This window comes from Scomber scombrus, chromosome 9, assembly GCF_963691925.1.
Source record: "Scomber scombrus chromosome 9, fScoSco1.1, whole genome shotgun sequence".
In the NCBI taxonomy this organism is placed as follows: domain Eukaryota; kingdom Metazoa; phylum Chordata; class Actinopteri; order Scombriformes; family Scombridae; genus Scomber; species Scomber scombrus.
The window spans coordinates 11199972-11221306 of record NC_084978.1 but is presented as its reverse complement, the minus strand read 5'-3'; the positions used below and the strand labels follow the sequence as shown (position 1 = coordinate 11221306).

Below are 21335 nucleotides of genomic sequence, written 5' to 3'. Positions count from 1 at the left end.
TTCAAAGATGTTAAATATTGTAAAATTCAAGTTAGAATGTCTCATCCAGCCAGGATCAACATCGACTTCTCTGAACTCTGCTTTTAGCCATCATTGCAACAAAAGGTCATGAACCCACAAGTGCCAGCAGTGTATTGTCTCTGTTGTAATCCGAACGAATCAAACCAAGACAGATATGAGAGAGCAATCGCAAACAGCAACAACACCAGCCTGAATCCACGCAGCTTAACCTTGTCTCTCAGCTTAATCACTCCTTGTCTGAGATCCTGAAGACGCACCTGAGCACAAAGTTTTTTAGCAATGGTTTTTAGAAGCAGATATGCCTCTTCACACATTTCCTCATGGTAATGTAGATCTGACAGGCAGTTTCGGTTCTGAGAAAAGAAAAACAACTAAAATATAGCAACTGGAGTCAGCAGAGAGCATTTTACAAATTTGCATGGATGTCCTCATGTCGCAGCACTTTATAGGTGATCCAGTAGAAGATGTTGAATATGAGGAAGCTCAAGGGAAAGACAGCTCTGGATATGGTGTCAATGCGCTTGGCCCGATCCACAAAACGCTTGTGAAGTACCTCGCCGTCGTACGTGGTAACTGGTGGTGGGGGGGTGAAGACGGGGGGCCCTTCCACAGCAGTACCATCCTTGTTCTGGAGGCAGTGACCCAGTCCATAACCCCGGAAGTAAAAACCACGGCTCTCTCTCACCAGTTCCTCCTCCTGTGGAGTCAAGCAGAAGGGAAACAGATTGGCCTCTCGCTGTCAACAAGAATTAGCTTGCAGCTTTTTACATTTTCGCTCAGTGGCTGATTCCCAAATACATTTGGGGTGTAGCAGCACAAAAGGGCAACAGAGTGAGAACATCCATAGGAAAAAAGAAACCTGGGCTGCTGTTGAAAAATGTTTTGACTTCAGGGATAAAACTTCTGTAAATACAGAAAAGATAATTTGCCAGTGATTGTGTGAAAGGTGCTCTAGCTCAAGTTTGTGCAACTCACAGATTACCTTTTTATATTCAAGTCACAGAGTTAAGCATCCCTTTCTCTAAAAAAAGAAAACCTGGTGAAATTTTAAAAACCCAGAGGGTCATTTTATAGCACTTAACAGTGTTCTGATGGTATTTCCAAAATCCTCTAATCATCAGGTTTAAAAATCATTATTATTATTATTTTTACTATTACTAGGTAGCTGAACATCATACACGTCCTTTCTCTTTTTGTACAACAGAATAAAAATATGAATTTATTAATGTGTATGAAACATAAATCTTAGAAAGTAACATCAATACAGACAAATGTAACTTTGGTTCACAATTTTGCAAAAATGCACAGTATTTCATTCCCAGCCACCACCTTTGTTTGGATTTGGAAATATAATCTCAGAAAATCTCAATATTGGACAGTAAACTAAATATTTTATCATCTAGATTGTTACAATAGTCTCTGATTTTGGAAATACCTCAAAGGCTTGTTAATTGACCTCCTGGGATTTTTCAAACATCGCTTTGTGTGTGTCTATTTCAGAGAAACTGTGACTCGACAGCAGCGGTAATATATGAGAGGAACAGGCACAAAACTCAGATGAACTTTAAAAAAAAAATCAGTTAAGGTTTTTGAAGTTTCTCTGACACAAAGAGGGGAATCAGAGGGCATCTTCATTAGGAGAAAAAAGGAATTATAATTTTAAAAATTAATCAAAGAATTAACCTCCATCTCTCCTTTCTAGCTAATTTCAAAACAGCAGAATGATAGACCTTTCAAAATGTCTATTAATAAAAAGTCATGATCTCAATCCCACCCCCTAAAAAATCTTGGTGTTATGCTTTGATGAATGGCAGAGCACTTCTTCTTCTTTTTTTTTACACTGAATAAGACACTGTTCCCACTCTCTGAAGAAAATATTAATAGACATGCAGCTTAACTCTGACAGCCCTCTGACACTTTGAGAGATTCGCTTTAGTGAGGGAAAGTGAAGATGTGGGATCTAAATTGGATGATTAGTAGTCAGTGTGAGGTGTCCTGAAAGCTCTGATCCCTGCGTCCCTCTTCCTTTCTTCCTCTCTTTCTCTCTCACTGACCATGGCAGTGCTCTGGTACTCTGCCGAACACATTTCAGTGCTGGACAGACTTGGCAGTGAGACACTAGCAGTCCCTGTCAAAGGTCCAGTGCTACTAATGTATCGCACACCTGTCTCCATTTGTCTCTGGTGCTTATTGTCAAATTTATTTTGCAAGGTATATTCATTTAATCCTTTAAAAAACTTTCTGTACATCTGATTGCTGCCAACTGCTCCTTACTTGTACCTTCAGTGTCTTCCACTCTTGTTTAGAAAGACAAAGACTGCTAACTTCTCACTGTTAACTTCTTTTTTCTTGCTTAGTTATGAGTAACTTTACAGGTGCTAACTATCTGTCGTCCCTATGACAAATTGCACTGTACAACAGGGAAATAAGGAGTTGTAGCTCCTCCAGCACAGCTTAATTATCCCTCCTACTCCTTCCTAAACGATACAGTATATCATGTGCTAAAGTCTAATGGTGCGTTTCTTTAAAGATAATAGGTGCTCATCGTCTCTACTCTGTGCTCCCTGCAGTGGCTGTGCACTTTGTGATTTGTTGGCATGAACATCAGTCGATACTTTTCTGATTATCACATTGTGCTCTGTGGAGAATAAAGTTACTGCGGAAACGGAGGTTTGACAATCTGTTTTGGTTATAAATAATGATGGCACAAAACTAAAAAAAAAGCTAAAACGTATAGAAATAGTTTGATAAAACAGGAAATACACGTATTTACTTTCTTGCTGAGTTGGGTGATGAGATCAATACCATGTCTGTTCAATATACCTACAGCCAACAGCTAATTAGCCTAGCTTAGCTTAGCATTAAGACTGGAAACAAGAGGAAAAAAGAGCTGCCTATATGCAAAGGTAGCTCTTTTTTTTTTTTTACACTTAGGTTTTCGTATGGTTCAAACGAATGAGATATGACTTGTTAGTTAGAGCTTAATTAGAGGTAAGCAATTAAAGCTTTAGTGATTTACTGATAGGTGGATTTCATTACCTTCAGACAGAGAGCTAAATTAGCCCTTATTGCCTTTGACCAGTCTTTATGCTGAACTAAGCTAATCGGCTGCCAGCTGCAGCTTTATATCAAGAGGGTATATCTCGATGAGGCCATTGCGAAGTGACTTAAGCCTGCATTCTCTTTAATGGCCAGGAGGGGGCGACTCCACTGGCTCCAAAAAGAATGACTTTACTTCTCACTTTATTTATTACCTCAGTAAACACTTTCCTAATGAGTTGATTGTCTTTTTTTTCAATATAGCACAATGGTCATTTTGTAAATTATGGCTCCATTTAGAATAAAATAGATGATAAAGAAGGGTATGCTTAGTTGGACCCAGGGGAGCTCCTCCCCAGCTCTATGTTCTTGTCTAAATATGGTCACTTCTCATTATTTCTGGCTCCAAAAAAGAGGATGACCATGGTCAAAATGCCAAACTCAAGGCAAACCAATGAGTAACGTCACGGTGGCTACGTCCACAACTTCTATACAGGCTGTGCTTCATATACTGTTTTTAAAACTTTACAAAAAAGCATATAAGTGTATTTTCAAAAATGATAGTGTTTCTTCAAATTAGACAATCAGGTGAGTAAAAAAATAAAATGTACAAACTAAAATATTGCTATATTTCTATTAAATGTGCACATCCTAAAAGATAAAGAGATTCAAATTATGTTGAAAAAGAGAGCACAAGAGGTATAAATGAGTGTAAAATAATTCCTGAAATAGGTTATACATTGGGAAAAGGGAAAATAATTCAAAATCAGAAACGTTAGGATAAAGACGGTCAAAAAGGGAGGGCAGGGCGAGACCAGCAAAACCCACAACCAAAGATGGCAGGGGAAGTTCAAGTTTGAGGTGAAAGTTGCAAGACACAATCAATTTGGGAAGCTGGAGGCACGGACAGAAATTGGGATTGAAGGTCAAGGTTAAAACAGGGTTCAGTTTTTACCCTGGCACAGGCGCTGCAGTGCTGATTCAGATTCCTGTAGGTTGAGTTGTTACCGGGGATGTCATTCGCTTTCCGCAGCGACTCAACACTCCCAGCCTGAATGGCAAACACCTCCATTGGAAAGGAAGGTAGACAAATTGAAGTAATAATTACTGCTCCTTTTTATTTACAGTTTGATGTAAAACAGGATAACAAGTGATGACAAGTAAGTCTGGCATGAAAGCTTTTGAAATGTGTTTTGGATGTTTTGCTGGGAAGAAGAATTCCTTCTACTTAAAAAAAAAAAAAAGAAAAAAAAAAAAAAGAAAAAAACCCACCAGTCCGATTCCAAAAATAAAGTGGTTAAAAACACAAACTTCAAATCACCAAATTCAAGCAGACGTCCTCAGCCTTAATTAAGAGAAGAGACATTGTGTGTGATAATAAAGGACATTATCTGCAGCTGTTAGTTTAGAGAAAAGCCATTGAAGACTAAAAGAGTCCTCAAGGAGCCAATTCAAGTTATTTTTGTAAAGACTATAAATGGAATTGTAGACTTTTTAAAAAAAAAACTTTTGCAGTTTTGAAGGCTGTGTGGAAATACTGTACTAAAGTTCTTTGATAACTCTTGTGTTTTCTCCACCAAACACAGGGCTGAGAAGGCACTCTGATTAAGCGTGGTCAGTCTGGGATTTGTACACTCATCTGATTCCAACCACTCTCTGGTACAACATCGGGTCATATGTCAATACTCCTCAGATGGATAGTTTGCGACCTCAAACTCCTCAGTGGGAGTAATTGTGCAACTGATGCAGACAGGGGAAGTCCTTCTCTCTTAGAAGCCATCATTTTCTCTCTCTCCTCTATAGATGCGGGAGGGCAGACTGCCCAATAAATCTGCTGGACTCTTCTTCCTTTACAGGGAACTTTGCCATGGGTATGGGAGGCTGCCCAGTTTCGGAACGGTTTAATGGGATATTCAAGATGGTCCTATCTGTTTCTCTTGAGAGTAACCTCTTAATGTCACAAAAGGTCTCACAACACTAAGTAAACACTTGTATTTGTCAATTTAAAAGCTGTTTGCCTTGATGATACTGAGATTTATGCATCCAATTTAGGGGATGTATGTTTAAAAGACAAATGATACCAACAATTTAAAATTTATAACTAATCACTGATATCAATACATTTGACTCTAGGGATTAATATAACAGTAATAGGCTTTTAATAACTGGGGTTTTATCCTCTTTTATCATAACTTGCTTTGTCTTTTTAATGTGATGTTTAATTCATCAGGAAAATGTTGCCAATGCACATTTTAACCAGTTACATTATTGAAAAGAGCCATAGACAATCTAGACAGCCAAAAATCAATTTCATAGTAACATCATAACATTCACAACTGCAGACTTGATTGCATATTAGCTAATGAGAAGCCTCTTACCCTTTGATAATGTGTGGTTTACATAACAGCAGGCTTAATGGCTTATTGGAAAGTGAGAAAGTTATTAATACAAGGTAATAGGTCTCGCACTACAATATGCAATCAAGTCTGCAGTTCTAAATGTTAGGAAGTCATTCATAAATGGTGGTGGGGAGGAGGTGTGTGTGTGTGTGTGTGTGTGTGTGTGTGTGTGTGTGTGTGTGTGTGTGTGTGTGTATGTGTGTGTGTGTGTGTGTGTGTGTGTGTGTGGGGGGGGGGGGGTTAGGGTTAGGGTTAGGGTTAGGGGGTTCCTTCCAGAAAGTCTGTATTTTAGGTTTCTTATCATACATTTTAAAGATAATAATAATAAAAAAAACAATGCAAGTTATGCTGGGGGGAAGAGATAAAGGCAAATCTATTTGTCAAACTGGCACATTGTACTTACAAATGATTTATTACTGATCTATAACGCATGAATTAACTACTTATTAAAATCAATAATGTTTAGGGATTGGAATTGGATTCATATTGGAATCAAACAGAGATGATAGCTACAGGGTTGTTGGCTTATGTTGCTCACACAGTCAATCAAATCTGATCAAACCACTCCCACACAGTCCTGAAGAAGCAGAATAGCTGAGGTCTTGAGTGATAAGTCTAAATAAATTCTACCTCTGGATATTTCTTCCCCTTATTTATGTTTTTTGATTGCTTAATCATGCATACATAATGAATATTTAATGTAACTAAGATTTTAAACTTACTAGAATTTGGTACAGAAGAACACACTAAAGATACGTGTACCAGTATCACAAGAAACCTTAAAATTGGCAGAGGAAAAAGGCAGTCAAAGTCTCTCACATTGCTCACAACAGGTCAGAATGTACAGCAATGTATCAAGCAGGGTGGCTGCAGTGTGAATGCAGGGTTAGGGTATCCCAGTGCCACGGGGGTTGGTGGCAGGGCTGTTGCTCTGTGTCAAATGTAGTGACAGAGGGAAAGGATCACAAAGGCTCTTTACAGGTCATTGCTCACCATGGAAACAAGCTGAACTGAAATGAGCAGATCTTCCTCATGTAATGTGACAGCCAGCTGTAGCGTGTTGATGTTGTCAGTTCCTGAATATACAGCATCCCACAATAACAAGAGGCATACGTCATGTTATAGGGGCTGACAAGGACTAGAGTGAGTGAGTGAGTGTGTGTATGTGTGTTTGTGTGTGTATTCCTGGTGCTTACTTTTTAGAAACTGCTACAATTTGTGACACAGTATGTCGGTGTGTATGGGTATGTTTTATCTTGTGGAAACATGCCTTAGCCTGTGAATATGTATGTATGTGTGTGTGTGTGATTTACACTCACTATTCTTTGTTGCCGCTGCTTTTTCCTCAGCCTGATGAACTCCTTGTGTTGCCTCGAGACAAAGTTAACTGCAGCGTACTCCAGCAGTGCAGCGAACACAAACAGAAGGCACACCGCCATCCAAATGTCGATAGCCTTCACATAGGACACCTGTGAACAGACAAGGTCACAGAGTCATCAATAGCCAATCAATGAGGCTGATGGATAATCCGTGGGTTGTTCACAAATCTACCCATTTCTCAGCTCTGGCATGTAATGACACACATCTTTAGGATGGCCTAGAATTGTAATGAGTCAGTGGGATGTGGGCAGTTGACACATAGCCATGAGACAGGTCACGGCCAAGACTTGGGGAGAGCCCTGGCTTGTTGTTCATGAGAGAGGATATGTCACAGCACATCAGCAATGCCAAGTGAGCAAAGCAATGTGTGGAAACATCACTCAATTAAGCAGCAGTTTGCTGACTGTTACAGATACATACAGAGAGGCGAATAACAAAACTAAAAAAACAGGAAATGACACTCCGTCAGAGTACAAAATCTTACCCCCCTTGTGTAAACTGGAATCACCTCAGCCATATTTAATCATCGGAACTCATCTTACCAATATTAGATTATGCTGATGTTGTATAGCAGGCTGCATCCAAAACTAATCTTCTCAGTATAGTTTATAATAGACTATGCAGATTTGTTCCTGGCTGTCTTTTCATAACTCTTCATTGTACAATTTATGAAACTCTTAATTGGCCTTCTCCCATTATAAGAGTACAGCGACATTGGCTGTAGTTTATTTTTCACTGTATACATTTCCTGTCATGGTGGGACAGTGTTGGATTGCATTAAATCAAACAGGATGTTTGTCTTTTGTACACCAGCAGTGTTTATGTCCTCTGAAGCAAAAGCGGCTTATATTTTGACTTTTGACTGGTTGCTAAACACAAAATGCAGTCTACAAGAAAGAGAAAAGAATAGCTCTACCACAAAATTAAAGACACAGCACTTCAATAAAGTACAAAAGTTATCTAGGCTAGGTGATTAAAGACCAAGAAGAGACTTTTACTCTATTTATTCTTTGAAATATAGTAAATGGAGTCGGAGGCTATTTTCAGTCTTACATTAATATACATTTGGTGTACTGGTATACTGCATATACAACTAGGTCAAAACGGACTTCAGTGACCATGCTAATTGTAATAAGGGAGCATATAACCCAGTGCAACAGAGTGGATTATGGATGTGTTTTGGTTACACAGCAATACTTGTTAATAGGATCAATTCATTGTTGATGTTTGGCTTTTGAGGGATTTTGCAGCGTCCAAATGCACTGTCAAACTCTTGAACCATCAGTGAGAATTAACTGGTAATAAAGCAGGAGGCAGAGGTACTGTTGCTATGGTTACCTGCTATCTAATATACCTTGGCACTGGTTTAGAACAGCAGTTGACCAGAACTATCATCAAAGTATCCTAAAACACATATTTAATGAACAACTGTTGGTCAATCCAAAACAAGTATTTGCTTTTGTGATTATATAACAGAGTCTCTGTCTCTCCTCTGAGCGCATTTTCTCTGCAGGTACAGTGTGTGCCCTGCCCTGCATGTCTTTCACATGAAAGTGTCCTTACGTGCCCTCAGTCCTTGTTTTTTATTCTCCCTAATTAGTCTGTAGCTTTGTCCTCAGTCAGTCTCATGCAAAGTCAGCATTTCATGACTGAATATGCCCGAACAGTTCGTCCCATTCCAGAGCTTCCCTTTCAACGTCTCTTTTGACAGAATTTAGAGGGCATGACCCGCGTATCCTTTCTGGTCCTCAAACATTCAGTGGATTTTTCGGGTACTAACACTTGTTTCAGGGAGCATTTCAGTTGCCCTTGTCAGCTTAGGAAATATCAAGTAGGAAAGGAAATTTCTAAATCATCTATTACTTTTAGGGGGATATGTCAGAGCAAAATGTCAGACAAGTTTCTTATTGTGGCCATAGGTATTAGATTTTTTTCATTTAATCCCTGACTCTTGTGTTGAACTGATAATATGTAATGCCATTTCCCCTCATATATATACGTACTACTTGCAAGAAAAACAGTATGATTACAGTTAAAAATATCCTCATTTGGTTTCTGTAACCAGTATTCAAGCTCAGTAGCAATGAACCTTCACTTTGTTTGTACTCCATTGATTTCGAGACACAAGCAAGACATGTCAGAAATAGTCCGACATCAGGTTTTCAAACATCAGGTTCTAAATAAAAAACATGCAGGAATACAGTTTTTTTGCAGTCATCCCCTATATCTCTGTCTACCTGTTACAAACTGTCATACATTTTGGTTTGGTCACTGGTCTTCAGACTCACCTTGGGCAGGGAAGCTCTGGAACCAGAGCTCTGCGTGGTCATTGTCAGGACAGTGGTGATGCCCAGGCCCACTCTGGCTGGTGCAGCGTCCATGTTTATCCAGAAAGACACCCATGAGAGGATGACGATGAGGAGGGAAGGGATGTACATCTGGATCAAGTAGTAGCCCATTTGACGTTCCAGGTGAAACTTCACCTCAATGCATGTGAATTTACCTGCAACACATGACATAATACATGCTTTTTTTTTTGAATTGGTGAAAGAAACAGCAATCACACAATCATACCTAATTAATTGTTCATGCCCCTGGAGAATAAATCAGTTGAATCACTCAGTTGCAGTTCAAATTTTAAGCAAATGCAACACTTGGAATGGAATTCATTACGTACCTGTGTTGTAATACTTAGTGCAGTAGCCCAAATCCTTCTCCTCTTTCAGCACAAACTGGGGGAGGGTGAGATCATCAGCCACCTGAACAGGGTTTTCAGACAGCCACTCAAAGATCAGGTCATTCATGGTGTAACCAACTGTGAAAAGAGAGCAGAGGAGATATGGAGGTGGGAGAAGATACCTAAATGAATAGAAATTGTAAGAAAAGTGTCAACCTTCTTTTACTTCATCTTAGATTAATTTGAATAGACTAGAATGCGATTTTTCCACCATTTGTTCATCTTTCCATGCTTCTTGCTTATTATTGCAGGTATATCTTGGTAAAGTGATGCATCTCACTGTTTTGCAATGCATTTTATGACTCAACCCTTCATTTTTTTTAGAATCATATAAAGAGATGCTACTTGTATGAAATATCTCAAATGTGTCAAATTCTCATAAAACTTGGTAAAAAAAAATGTTGTCATGATATTCCTCAGACACTGTCCAATAAGCGGCAACCAATAAGTGACTGTAGTATCACGAACTGTAACATATCTTCCAAAAATAGCCGTTTTAAGGGTTTTAATTTAGTGTGTAAATCTTGTAAACTTTTGCATTATAACTAGAATGATTTTGAACTTACAAACATCTGGTGCAACTGGCTGCAGATTCACATATTTCTACTTAATTATTTTAAATATTAAATAAATTACATTGCTGTTAGTTGCTTGAAGTAGACTGTATATTAGTTACTGACTGACAGTAGGCTGTTTATTTCAAAATACTGGATACATTCATGTACACCACTGCACAAGCTGTTATATATTCTTATTCTTGTTATCATTACTGCAGAGATGCTCCTCTACTTTCTCCTCCTTAACCTCATTTTTTGTCTTGGATCTGGTTACCACAAGTATATAATCTTTGAGTCAGAAATATCAGAAACCTTGGCTAATGAGACTCAGAGAGAGGGGGGAAATGACACTTGGAAGACTGTGGTGATGTAATGTCCCTGTGCCCATCTGTCCAGCTACCCACTACCCTCTGCCATCATGTTTGTCACAGTTAAAGGTCACACACGCACCACAGCTACAGTAGTGTTGTCGCAGTTGCTTGAAGGTTACAGAATAATGGGGGGACATGAGAAGCATATCTGCCTGTGACAGTGAGAGATACTGTATGTGCTTACACGCACTGAGCTGATTAGTGTTTGTAATCTTGCTTGTACCCTCCACTATGTAAGTGGCTGCACCAATAAAAAACGTACAAATTGTAACATAATGGAATATGAACATCAGATTATTTTGTTAGTGAATATGCAGTTTAGTAAAGGATATGTCAACAATTATTTTGCACACACACTGGAAACACAAACTCACACAAAAACTGTTGATTTGTATGATCTTTTCAAGGGTTGTACTCCCATGTCACAGCTGCTAGATTATAGTTACATTAAAAATGCATGCCACATGCAACAACAACGCAGAATTCCTCACACATCTGAATAATACTGATGCCTACTGGGAACTCTAGGGCCTGAATTACAAAGACATTAATTATTCAAGATGTTATACCCTTGCACGTACTGCCTGCCTGAAAAACAACACTGCTTAAACACACTTATCTTGTTCATGAGGAGAAGTTACTGTCATTCACAGATCCTTCTACATCAAGCAAAGGGGAATGCCAATGCTTTCCTAAGATAATGAAATGGTTTGATTTTCTTCCGCCAGCCACAGTTACAGTAAGAGGGCATCAAAACATAATTGACATAGCATTCTAGGTGCAATAAAAATGATATTCATGAGGCTGAATGTCTGGAATATCTTGGAAAGATGGAATAATGACTGTTAGTCACATACTATCTCAGTTTTCATGTGAAAAAGCCATTCACCTAATGAAAGACACTATCTTAATGCAGCTATGGTAATGCGTTCTGATTTGCTGTCTTAGTCTTGCTTTTCACTTATAGTGTAAGTTACAAAGTGGATTTGAGGTTACTGGGCACTAATGGCTCAAGGCAAAGCAACGTGGTATAAGCTGCATATATGGGGCTTTGATGTGTCAGTATAAGGCAGAATCTTATGGTTGGTTCTATTTATATATCTATATAAGCCTGTAGCATGAAAGGCCAGTAAAGATGATTGGCCTGGCTCTCGCAAATCTGAAAGATAACTCTCCTCTCTTTTTTCAGCACCCGCCTCTCTCTCTCTTCCGCATGTTGAACAGACTGTGTTGCCACAGCTACAGTAATGGCAGTAAAACCTATAATGTCCTCTTAACTTTCAGCTCTAGCCAAGGTGATCACACCCTTGGGTGGTGTACAAGCACTTGTCAACACAAGGCCAAGTATCCACACCAGGCCTTTAATCAGAAATGATTACATCTACATGAATGGCAATGTGACATGATACCCAAACGCATATACACCTACACACAACTGCCTTCAGCACACATCGGTTGGCCTGAATGTCTCCTTTACTCACACTACTAAAGCATAAAATATCTTAATATTCTTGTTCTTATGCTGGCTGATGTACATTCTGCACAAAATGTGTTGGATTTTTTATCTGTTTGTACCTAGGTTAATTTGCAGAAATAAATCATGGTGCCTCCTGTTCATAGAGGGAGTACCTTGTTCTCTGTCTGGGAGTTTGCCGTCTCTACTCCATTTTACTGGCATCAGGTAGAGCCACATTGTGAAAATCCTTAGAAAGATGAAACCCAGTAACTTGTACCTGGGACCCCATTCCCTCAGCTCCGCTCAAATCATACATCCCCATTCTCAGTCTTCTGATCACCCAAACTGTCTACCTCCTCCTTCAAACTGGTGTTCGATCTGCCCTCAAGGTCGCAGTCGTCCACCCCTTCCTCAAGAAGCCCACCCTAGACCCAAAATTTCTTACCAGCCGCAGACCTATCTTCAATTTCCTTTCCAAGGTCAGGACCCACCTTAAACACAACAACCTATTTGAAAAATTTCAGTCAGGTTTTTGTTCAGCACACAGCACTGAAACAGCTCTGCTCAGGGTTATGAATAACCTGCTGATGGCAGCTGATACAGGGTACCCTTCTCTCCTGATTCTCCTTGACCTGAGCAAAGCATTTGACACAGTGGATCACGCTATCCTCTTAAAGCATCTCCACTCCACCACTGGACTGTCAGACACTGCACTTAAGTGGCTTCAGTCTTACCTTTCCAGTAAGACTGAGTATGCAACTGAGAAGATGCATATCTAGGTCGCTTCCTGTCACTTGTGTTGTTCCATAAGGATTGTTTCTCAGCACCATTCTGATAACCCTTTACATGCTTCCCCATTGGATGAGTCTTCAGCAGACATTGCATGTCTTTTCATTGCTATGCTGATAATATGCAGCTATACATCAAAAATGCCCCAAGTCCTTCTGTAGCCATGTCCTGCCTCAGCACCTGTCTTAAGGAGACAAAGTCCTGGATGAGCACACAGTTCTTCCAATTAAACAGCAGCAAAACAGAAGTTCTCCTTATTGGCATTCCATACCAGATTCACTCGTTGCCCATGAATCATCTCACCTCAGATGGCCAGGACATCCCCCTTTCCTCTTCAGTAAATAATCTGAATGTTAGGTTTGACCCTCAGCTGACTTTTGATGACCATATGCAGAGCTAACCCTGTCAGATGCAGGGAAACTTGTCTATGCCTTTATCTCCTTAAGGCTGGACTACTGCAATATGCTCTTCCCAGGGATCACTGGCAGGAAAAGCTCCAGTACATGCCGAACAGCACTGACAGGATCCTGATGAGAATGTGAAAACACGAACATATAACACCAAGTCTGTTCTCATTGCACTGGCTCCCTGTCTCCTTCAAGATTGACTACAAAGTCCTGCCACTCACATACAAATCCATCAATGGACACACGCCTCCCTACCTACAGGACCTAATCATACCACAAACCTCCACCCACACCCTCAGATCTGCCAGCAGCTTGCTCCTTTGGCTCCCAGTACTAAGCTCCGCACCATGGGGTATCGAGCCTTCTGCTCTGCTGCACCACGCTTGTGAAACAACCTTCGTAACCGTCTGAGGGCAGCACAGACCCTAGACTCCTTAAAAAAAGGCCTCAAAACCTTTCTATTAAGGAAGGCCTGTTCATTTAAACTCTTATTACTATTTTATTTATGTTGTGTGTTTTATGTTATCAATACAGCAGCAGTAGAGTTTCACTAGGAATGAAAAGTGTGGTACAAATTAAACATATTTTTATTATTAAACAAACCAATACATATTGTCCTTTTTGAATCATATCAGAACATAGGTAGATATTCCAGTATTCAGTGTGACTTATTTATTTGTGAGATATACTGAGGGAAAGGAGCAGTGACTCCATAGTACGAGTGCTCCTTCTGTTTCCCCTTTAAATTCTTTTGTCCCTATGACTGAAAATTAGGTCACCCCTAGGCACAGGGGGTGGGTCACATATAATAAAAGGGACACAAAATTAAAGTTTTATTATTTATATCCTGGAAATTGGTTTCATGAGGGCAGATACTATCTCTGCTAAAGGCAAGGCAAGGCTAAAAGGGGAGACTATTATTTCTCCCCTTCATTTTATCAGGGTAATAAGAAAGAACATTTTAAAGTGGTTTAAAAGCATTTTGTACATGTCTTCAACTCTCCTCTTTAAATGTATGTTTTGTAGATTTGGACAAGTAAATAATGGCAAACGTCATTTGTCTGTTTTCAGCACCACAGAACATGCAGGACAGTGCCAATAAAATCAATAAATAGCCATCAACACAAGCTATACAACTAGAAAGACTTAAAGAAACCTCAACAGACATTTTCCATAAAGGACTTTGTGAATATAACCTCAATAAATAGACACATTTATACTATAGTTATTATACAGCTTCTATCTCTGGAATAATGCATGATTAGACACTTTACAAGCCAGGTAAAAGGTAGAAAATAGGGAACAAAGGAAAATAAACAAAGGAGAATGAAACAAAAGGAGGAGGAAGAAAAGAGGACTCACAGCTTTCAAGCTGCATGGTACAGGTCTGAATGTCCATTGGGAAATTCTTCAAGTCCATAGGGCAGGACAGGGTAAGAGTCAGCCTGAGATAGAAAAACAGATTGAAAGAGAGGAGAAGAGCCATAGGGGACAGCAAAAGGCACGAAAGGATTCAAGGAAAAGACACTGTAACAAAAGGACAAATGATAGGTTAAAAGATAGAAATTACAGCAAAATAAATGATCAGTACTCAACTGCTTTGCGTGAGGTAAATTATGAAAAGTAGGTTGTATGACATCAATGCAATAAACTGGAAAAATTGAAAAAAAGACTATTCCTACAAATTGGAAAACATATTGAGTTACTCTGCCATTTGATTACTCGTCGTAGCACAGTAATAACAAAAGTAATTGGTGTAGGCATCTCTACTTTTATTTGTTGTGGTATTGATGCATTAAGCCTTCAAGAATCCTCGTAGAAGAGAGAGAGCTATTTGGGAGTCTGTCTGGAGAGGAGCTGTGTAATTACCTGCTGTAATGCATTGCCCAGAAGCGAAACAAGAGCCGCCAGCAGTATACACACAGGCACCCATGTGCTACTTTGTTATGATGACACAATATCTTTTTCACCAACTACAAATACTCCAGTGATTGACACTCCCAACATTGCATAAACTGCGTTGTGTATTTAGAGCAAACAAAGATGCTTGATCCATAATTAGAGAACATGGTTAGTAAGCAAATATAGTGAATGTGTTTAGAAGTATTTGCAATACTGTGAGACTGAGTACAACGGATTACTTATGTTGCACGTCTCTCCCTCTGTCCAGTGTCACCCTCAGTAAAGCAAACACAACAAACATTTATTGCATGTTTTTACAGTAAAACATGATTCCCAAGAGAAAGCCTTATGTGTAATAAGGGTGCTTCTCAATTCCAGTGACTGAGTCAATTAATAAATGGAAACTTATGTGACATCCAAGCAGGAGCTAAAAAGGTGTTGTCATCCTATGCCACGTTTTACTGAGCCATCTAACAATCTCCTGTCTGTGCGGTGTGTCGTTCAACAAACAGACTTTAAAGACCCTGTCCTATACAGTACATGTCATTTGATATTTTCATGCTTTTTTTGCTGTCCATGCCTGCACCAATTTAGTGCTTTGGTGACCTGCAGTGTGCCTAAGAGGGCGGAAAGGTGCAAAAGGAGGCATGTGATTGGCAGTTTAGCAATCTGTGGCAGTTGTGGTCAAAACGTCATATACAGTATGAGTGGGATTTGTTTGCAATCCACTTGCTTGGAATAGGAACTCATGTTTTTTGATATTTTCTTCATTTTATCTGGAAGAAGTAGACCCAAATAGAAGTCTGGACATATTTAAAGGCAAAATTAAAACTATTTTTATGATAATATGGTATTTATACCACTAAAACAATCTGTACTGAGATACAAAAATCTTCAGCATCTAATTTAATAAAAAGTGCTGCTCATTTCAAAGTACATTATTATTAGGTATTTTTGAATATACCATAAAGTGTTCATTCTGTGTATATTTATTTACTTATTTAGCAATAGCCTTTTAGAAAGGGCATAAAATACTCATATCACATAATATCATTCTCTGACCATAAAAAAACTAAATTACTAATTTTGGTGAAATAATTATGATTTTACCTGATGCTGTACAGAACGCTGCCATCTTGGAAAATCCGTAGCAGCTTGTTATCGGTGGTGACCTCATGGAAATTGGCTCCTTTCTCGTTTGCAAAGAATAAATCAGGTTTCCAGATAGAGTCCAACATGGATGGATCCAGATCAAGGGAGTCATCTGGGTATTCGCTGTATGCCAGACGAGGGTCATTCCAGTTTTGACGTAGAAATACATTTAGCCTGTAGTCCTGTGGAAGAGCCAAGGGTAGTTAATGGGAAAATATATCACCAGTGGAGTTTATAGTACAGATGGAAAGCTTAGAGATTTGAGACGTTTCTGGGAATGTTTTGATACAGGCTGCTCTAGGAGTCCATTCTATAAACCAATATGAATTCAAGCTCACCACAGCTGTTGTGCCCTATGATAAGAGTAAAATTTGTTTAAACTTTTAACAGCCACATCTGTTGGATGGAACTTTACTTTAAAGTCTAAATCTATAAAATGTATTTTTGGCTCTTTTGGCTATAAAACCTAATTTCTGTGATGTCTTTATTTATTCATTGTTTTCTATGTCCTCAGAAAAAAGTACATGACTGCACTCATTTCCATCATTGGTAGACATGGTGTTGAGAACACTTGGCCTCAGAAAATATGGCTGAAACAAATAAGTAGTGGACAATAAGTGGTTTTAAAAAAAACATTTGTTTATGTATAATGTAAGTTCTATTTAATATTGACACACATTAACACTCAACTATAAGGATGAGTAAGCACTACAGACATTCCAACTTTTCACTCAGTGTTTCTGGATAATAGAGGCTGATTGAATAAGATCCTGTAGTTTGTTAAACCATTGCAACTATGTGCAGCTGGTGAGCAGAAAGGTGGCAATACAATGAACACAATAACTCCTGCCTGCAGCCAACATATGAGTAATTAAATAGATTTCTAATCTGTGTAATTAATTCAAAATGTATCTTTGAGCATTGTAGATAGTTGTTTTCTGGCTTGTTCAGTTTATTTATCAGAATAAAAAGCATATTTCAGTAGCGCATACAATAACATCACTATAGCTGTCGTTGTCCGGACTGACCTGACCAGAGGTCCGGCCCTCTGGGCCTTCATCAGATACTCTTAAACAGTTCACCGCTATATTGTGCTGACCAAGCAACTGTAACACTGTAAATGCAGACTTGAGGGCAGCCATTTTAACCTGAAACCCTTTTCCTCCCCCGCCCCTCTTTTCATTCATTTTCTCAATTTTTCATTTTAATTGCAGAGTGGACAGTTCATTATCAGTATGTCAGTGACCCATTGGTCTCTGAAGGTTGTACTGCTATGCTCCAGGAAACAGCTTCAGCACTGAGTGGATTAGACAAGAAGTTGGTAGGAAAGAAAGAGGATAGAGGACGGAGTGTCTCAAGATTGTTTTATAAATCATGGGAGAGGTACAGCTAAAACAATACAAACCATAAGATACAATCAACTTTTATTGTCCTGAAGAAAATTTGTCTTGTACACACACAAATACTGCTGTTAAAAATACAAATCACAGTGAATACTTACACAGACTCTCACCCATAGACATGCACACACAATACCTACAGCACATGAGCACAACCAACAAATTGCATGTTGCCCATCATAAATCATCATGAAGTGTACATGTGTTCAGTAAAAACCTAAATTAGAAACAGCATTACAGGTGTTAGCCTTTGGCTAGCTTGCTGTTCAGGGCTTTGATAGACGGGGACAAAGGACCATAATCATTTCTAGCGGCAAATATCAATTACAGCAAGATCTTTAAATGTATTACTGGTGTTTGTAAGAAAATGCATTTACCATGGTAGTTTCTGTGATGGACCCAAAGCTGTTGATGAAAATATTGCAGGTGACATTAACAGGTGGACCTGAGGGAAGAAACAAAAGAGAAAAATACACATCTTTCACATCACATGGGATTTATGGGCCCATATGGCTATCTGCATTGAAATACCCCTGATATTGTATATCTCTTGTGGCCTTTTAAAATTTACAAATGCCTCCATTACTTTTCATCGAGGCCTGCTCCATTTTCCAGATTCTCCTCTTAAACAACCATTGGGAGAAATAGATTTTTATGACCTGCCACTTCAACTATAGTTGGAGCTATAAACTCCCATATTAAAACTAATAATGACACAATTTTAAGGATTCTTTCATGAAAAGAAAAGGTAACTGTTGTTAGAAGTAAGAGCCAGTCGCACCACAGAGATGAGTCTTGCAACTTCTTTTGTCTGAGAAAAGCATCAGTGTGCTTGTGCTGCCTGGTAAAATATTCAGTGCCCAAATTAAGTCAACATCAGAACAACAAAATGGCTGGCTGTCACCATGAAGTGTTCATTAACTGTTGTGCTGAACTAACAGCACAGTGTGAAACCAAACAGAGTGAAAACAAGGACAAGGCAATTAAATATGTATGCACTGGAAAGTCGTAAACCTCAGAATCACACTGTAGTCTCTGACAAAGCAACATACAGTGCATACACATGAGAATGGTCAGCTGTTTGGCTTTCACAGCACAGATTCACTGGTCCTTTTTTGTTTTCCAATGCTTGTGCATTCTACAGGATTTTCTTGAGGGCTACTGAGATGGTCTGCTTTGGCATATACTGTACCTTTGAAGTTGGGTCTGATGCGGGCATCATATCCTGACGTTCTTCCCATGAGCTTGTCCAGGAAGTCAGAAGGCGACAGCTGTGGTCCTGCCCTGCTGGGGGGCTTTATCTCCTCCTTACAGGAGCTCAGTCTGACATTACCCAGGGAGGGGGCGGGGGGGTGAGAGAGAGGGAACACATACAAAGAGAAAGCAGATTTGAGAAACAGCAGAGGAGGAGTGTTTGTACACATGAGGGGTAGCAGTGGGGGTGGTGGAAAAAAAAAATCCAGACTCCAACAGAATGAGAAGCCAACAGTTATCAGCAAGTCAGTCATCAGCGAAAAATACCCAGCGGTGGATGGGGAAATGAGGTTGAAAATGACGATTGAATGGCTTGCCTCAGCTGGCAAATACCAGTTTATCTATTTCACATCATGTCAGAGACTTATTGTGATTGTTATGCACTAACTACAGAGAAGGAAAAACAGGAGCAGTAAACGTGTTCCTCTTCTGTGCCTTCCCACTGCTCTTGGCTTAGCAGGGGTAAGGCAGACAGATTGATGGCTTAATTGTAATGCCGTGAATGTCACACCGGGAAGAGGGAGGAGTTGATGTGAGCTCCAGTGAGGGTCGGGCAGCCTCTGACAGGAATAACCAACAGGGCATAGTGAGAGCAACAAGAGGGAAGGAGTCAGAGAAAATCATAAAATAAAGAAACAACAAAGGAAACATAGAAAGATTCTTTTCATATCTTTTTTTACTGACCCCTGCTGTAGCACAGCTGGTTGCACCCCATGCTTTTGATACAGTTGTTAACAGTTCATGATCTGTCATGATCTGAATCTCTGGAGTACAGATGGTGGTTTCAATCCTCTCCAAGGCAAAAGCTTTGTCATGCCCTGTATTCTCATGAGTGTGTGGAGCCAATAACTCACTGATCCATCAATCTTACGGCTTCTTAGCTGTATTTAGAGTCACATAAACTGCATTGTCGAGGCCTACAGGACCAAGGAAAACAAAAAAACATTTAAAGTGCATTCATATTTAAGTTTAATATCCTGCGAAAGGCCTCAGGTAAATGGGAAATGCCCTGGGAAATAAGTGGTATAACTCCCACTATATAGACCAAGATATCTACATCACTCCACTTCTACTTGAGCCAAATATGTTTCAACAGGATATATTAGAAGCAATACTTATGAGCAGAAGATTTAGAAGAAAACTTTCCTTGTTTGTTCTCCACACAAGCTGCTTACTCACACACCTACATTGCTTGTCCTTGTTCAACAGTGATTTGTCAGTGTTACACAGCCTTTAGACAGAAACCGACAATTCCTCAATTTTCTGAATTGACAGTGTCTGTCCTTCACTGTCTAAATTTTAATGAATGCAGTCATCTGTATAAATCAAGGAATAACTAAGCGTTAAATGATGTGTTGGCAATAATTATACTGTAAGACACTCCATACAGCACAAACCTCGGCCAGAACCAAACAATTCACACCTTGCAACTTTGCAGGTTGAGTCAACACCACCTCTAATTTTCCAGTGAGTCAGCTGACTTAGCTTTTTGGCATACAAAACATACAATACATATATCATTAGTGCCTTCCAAATGCAAACAAAACAAATATTTATATGATTGTTTTATAGTCTGCCACCACTATTTTTATGGTTTGGAACAATATTGGTCATGGTTAAAAGACCAATTACTTGGGTAAGGATAGGAATCATAGTAAAGAATACAATTTTGATTGTTAGTCTGACACACACTCCGTTTTGCAGCAGTAGAGCAATGTGACTGGAGTCATAATTCATAATTCATTGTTTTCTGGTTGTTTACGGTACCTCCTATTAACATGTTAGGATCCTGTTATACTGATTGCATACAGTGTCAGTGAAAAGATGCAAATGGATGTCAACATATGCAGATTTGGCTGCAAATCACAGGCTGCAATGCTGAAAAATGTTTTAACTTGAGCAACACATTTAAGCAATTCCTGAAGCTGCACTCAACTTAGACAGACAAAAAAGGAAAGGAGCAGGTTTGAAAAATCACAGAAAGAACTGGTAGTCCTTGGTAATTATTTCAAAGTGTAACCTGCCACACAAGCACACAAGCAGGCACAATAAGTGTATATGTTTTTAGCCAGTTTGCAGCTGATGTCTGTTCACTAGTGCTGCTCTACTTTTTGTTCACTCTGAACTTTCTTATCATAAAACTTCAGAACTTGTCATTCTTGTTCAGCAGTTGGTTTCAGTTCAATCTGTTGCTAGTAGCAACTACTACTGGCAAATATCCATAGTGGTTACAATAGTTTTGTCATATTTATATCCCTAATATATGCACTTTTTTTGTCGCAATTTGAACTTCAAATTATTTTTTTGAAGTCAGTTTAAACTGCTAAAATTTCACATGATAATTACTTTCAATGAGCTGCTACTCCTAAAATCCTCCCTCTCCTTATTCTTCATAGGATATCAACGTGAAAGGTACTGTTGTAAGAGTTGCGTAGCTGCTTTAAGGAATAATAAGAGTGACATGTGAGTCT

The 21335-nt window shown here is 39.2% G+C and overlaps 1 protein-coding gene across 1 annotated transcript in view; it reads right to left on the bottom strand.

The window, feature by feature from the left end:
- Window positions 1-427: 427 nt before the first annotated feature.
- glra4a (glycine receptor, alpha 4a) overlaps window positions 428-21335 on the bottom strand; it is a 47086-nt gene continuing 26178 nt past the window's right edge. Inside the window, 8 exon segments of the mRNA XM_062425467.1 lie at window positions 428-718; window positions 6779-6928; window positions 9128-9342; window positions 9517-9654; window positions 14519-14601; window positions 16169-16392; window positions 17988-18055; window positions 18803-18933. Coding sequence (XP_062281451.1) covers window positions 428-718; window positions 6779-6928; window positions 9128-9342; window positions 9517-9654; window positions 14519-14601; window positions 16169-16392; window positions 17988-18055; window positions 18803-18933 — 1300 coding nt within the window.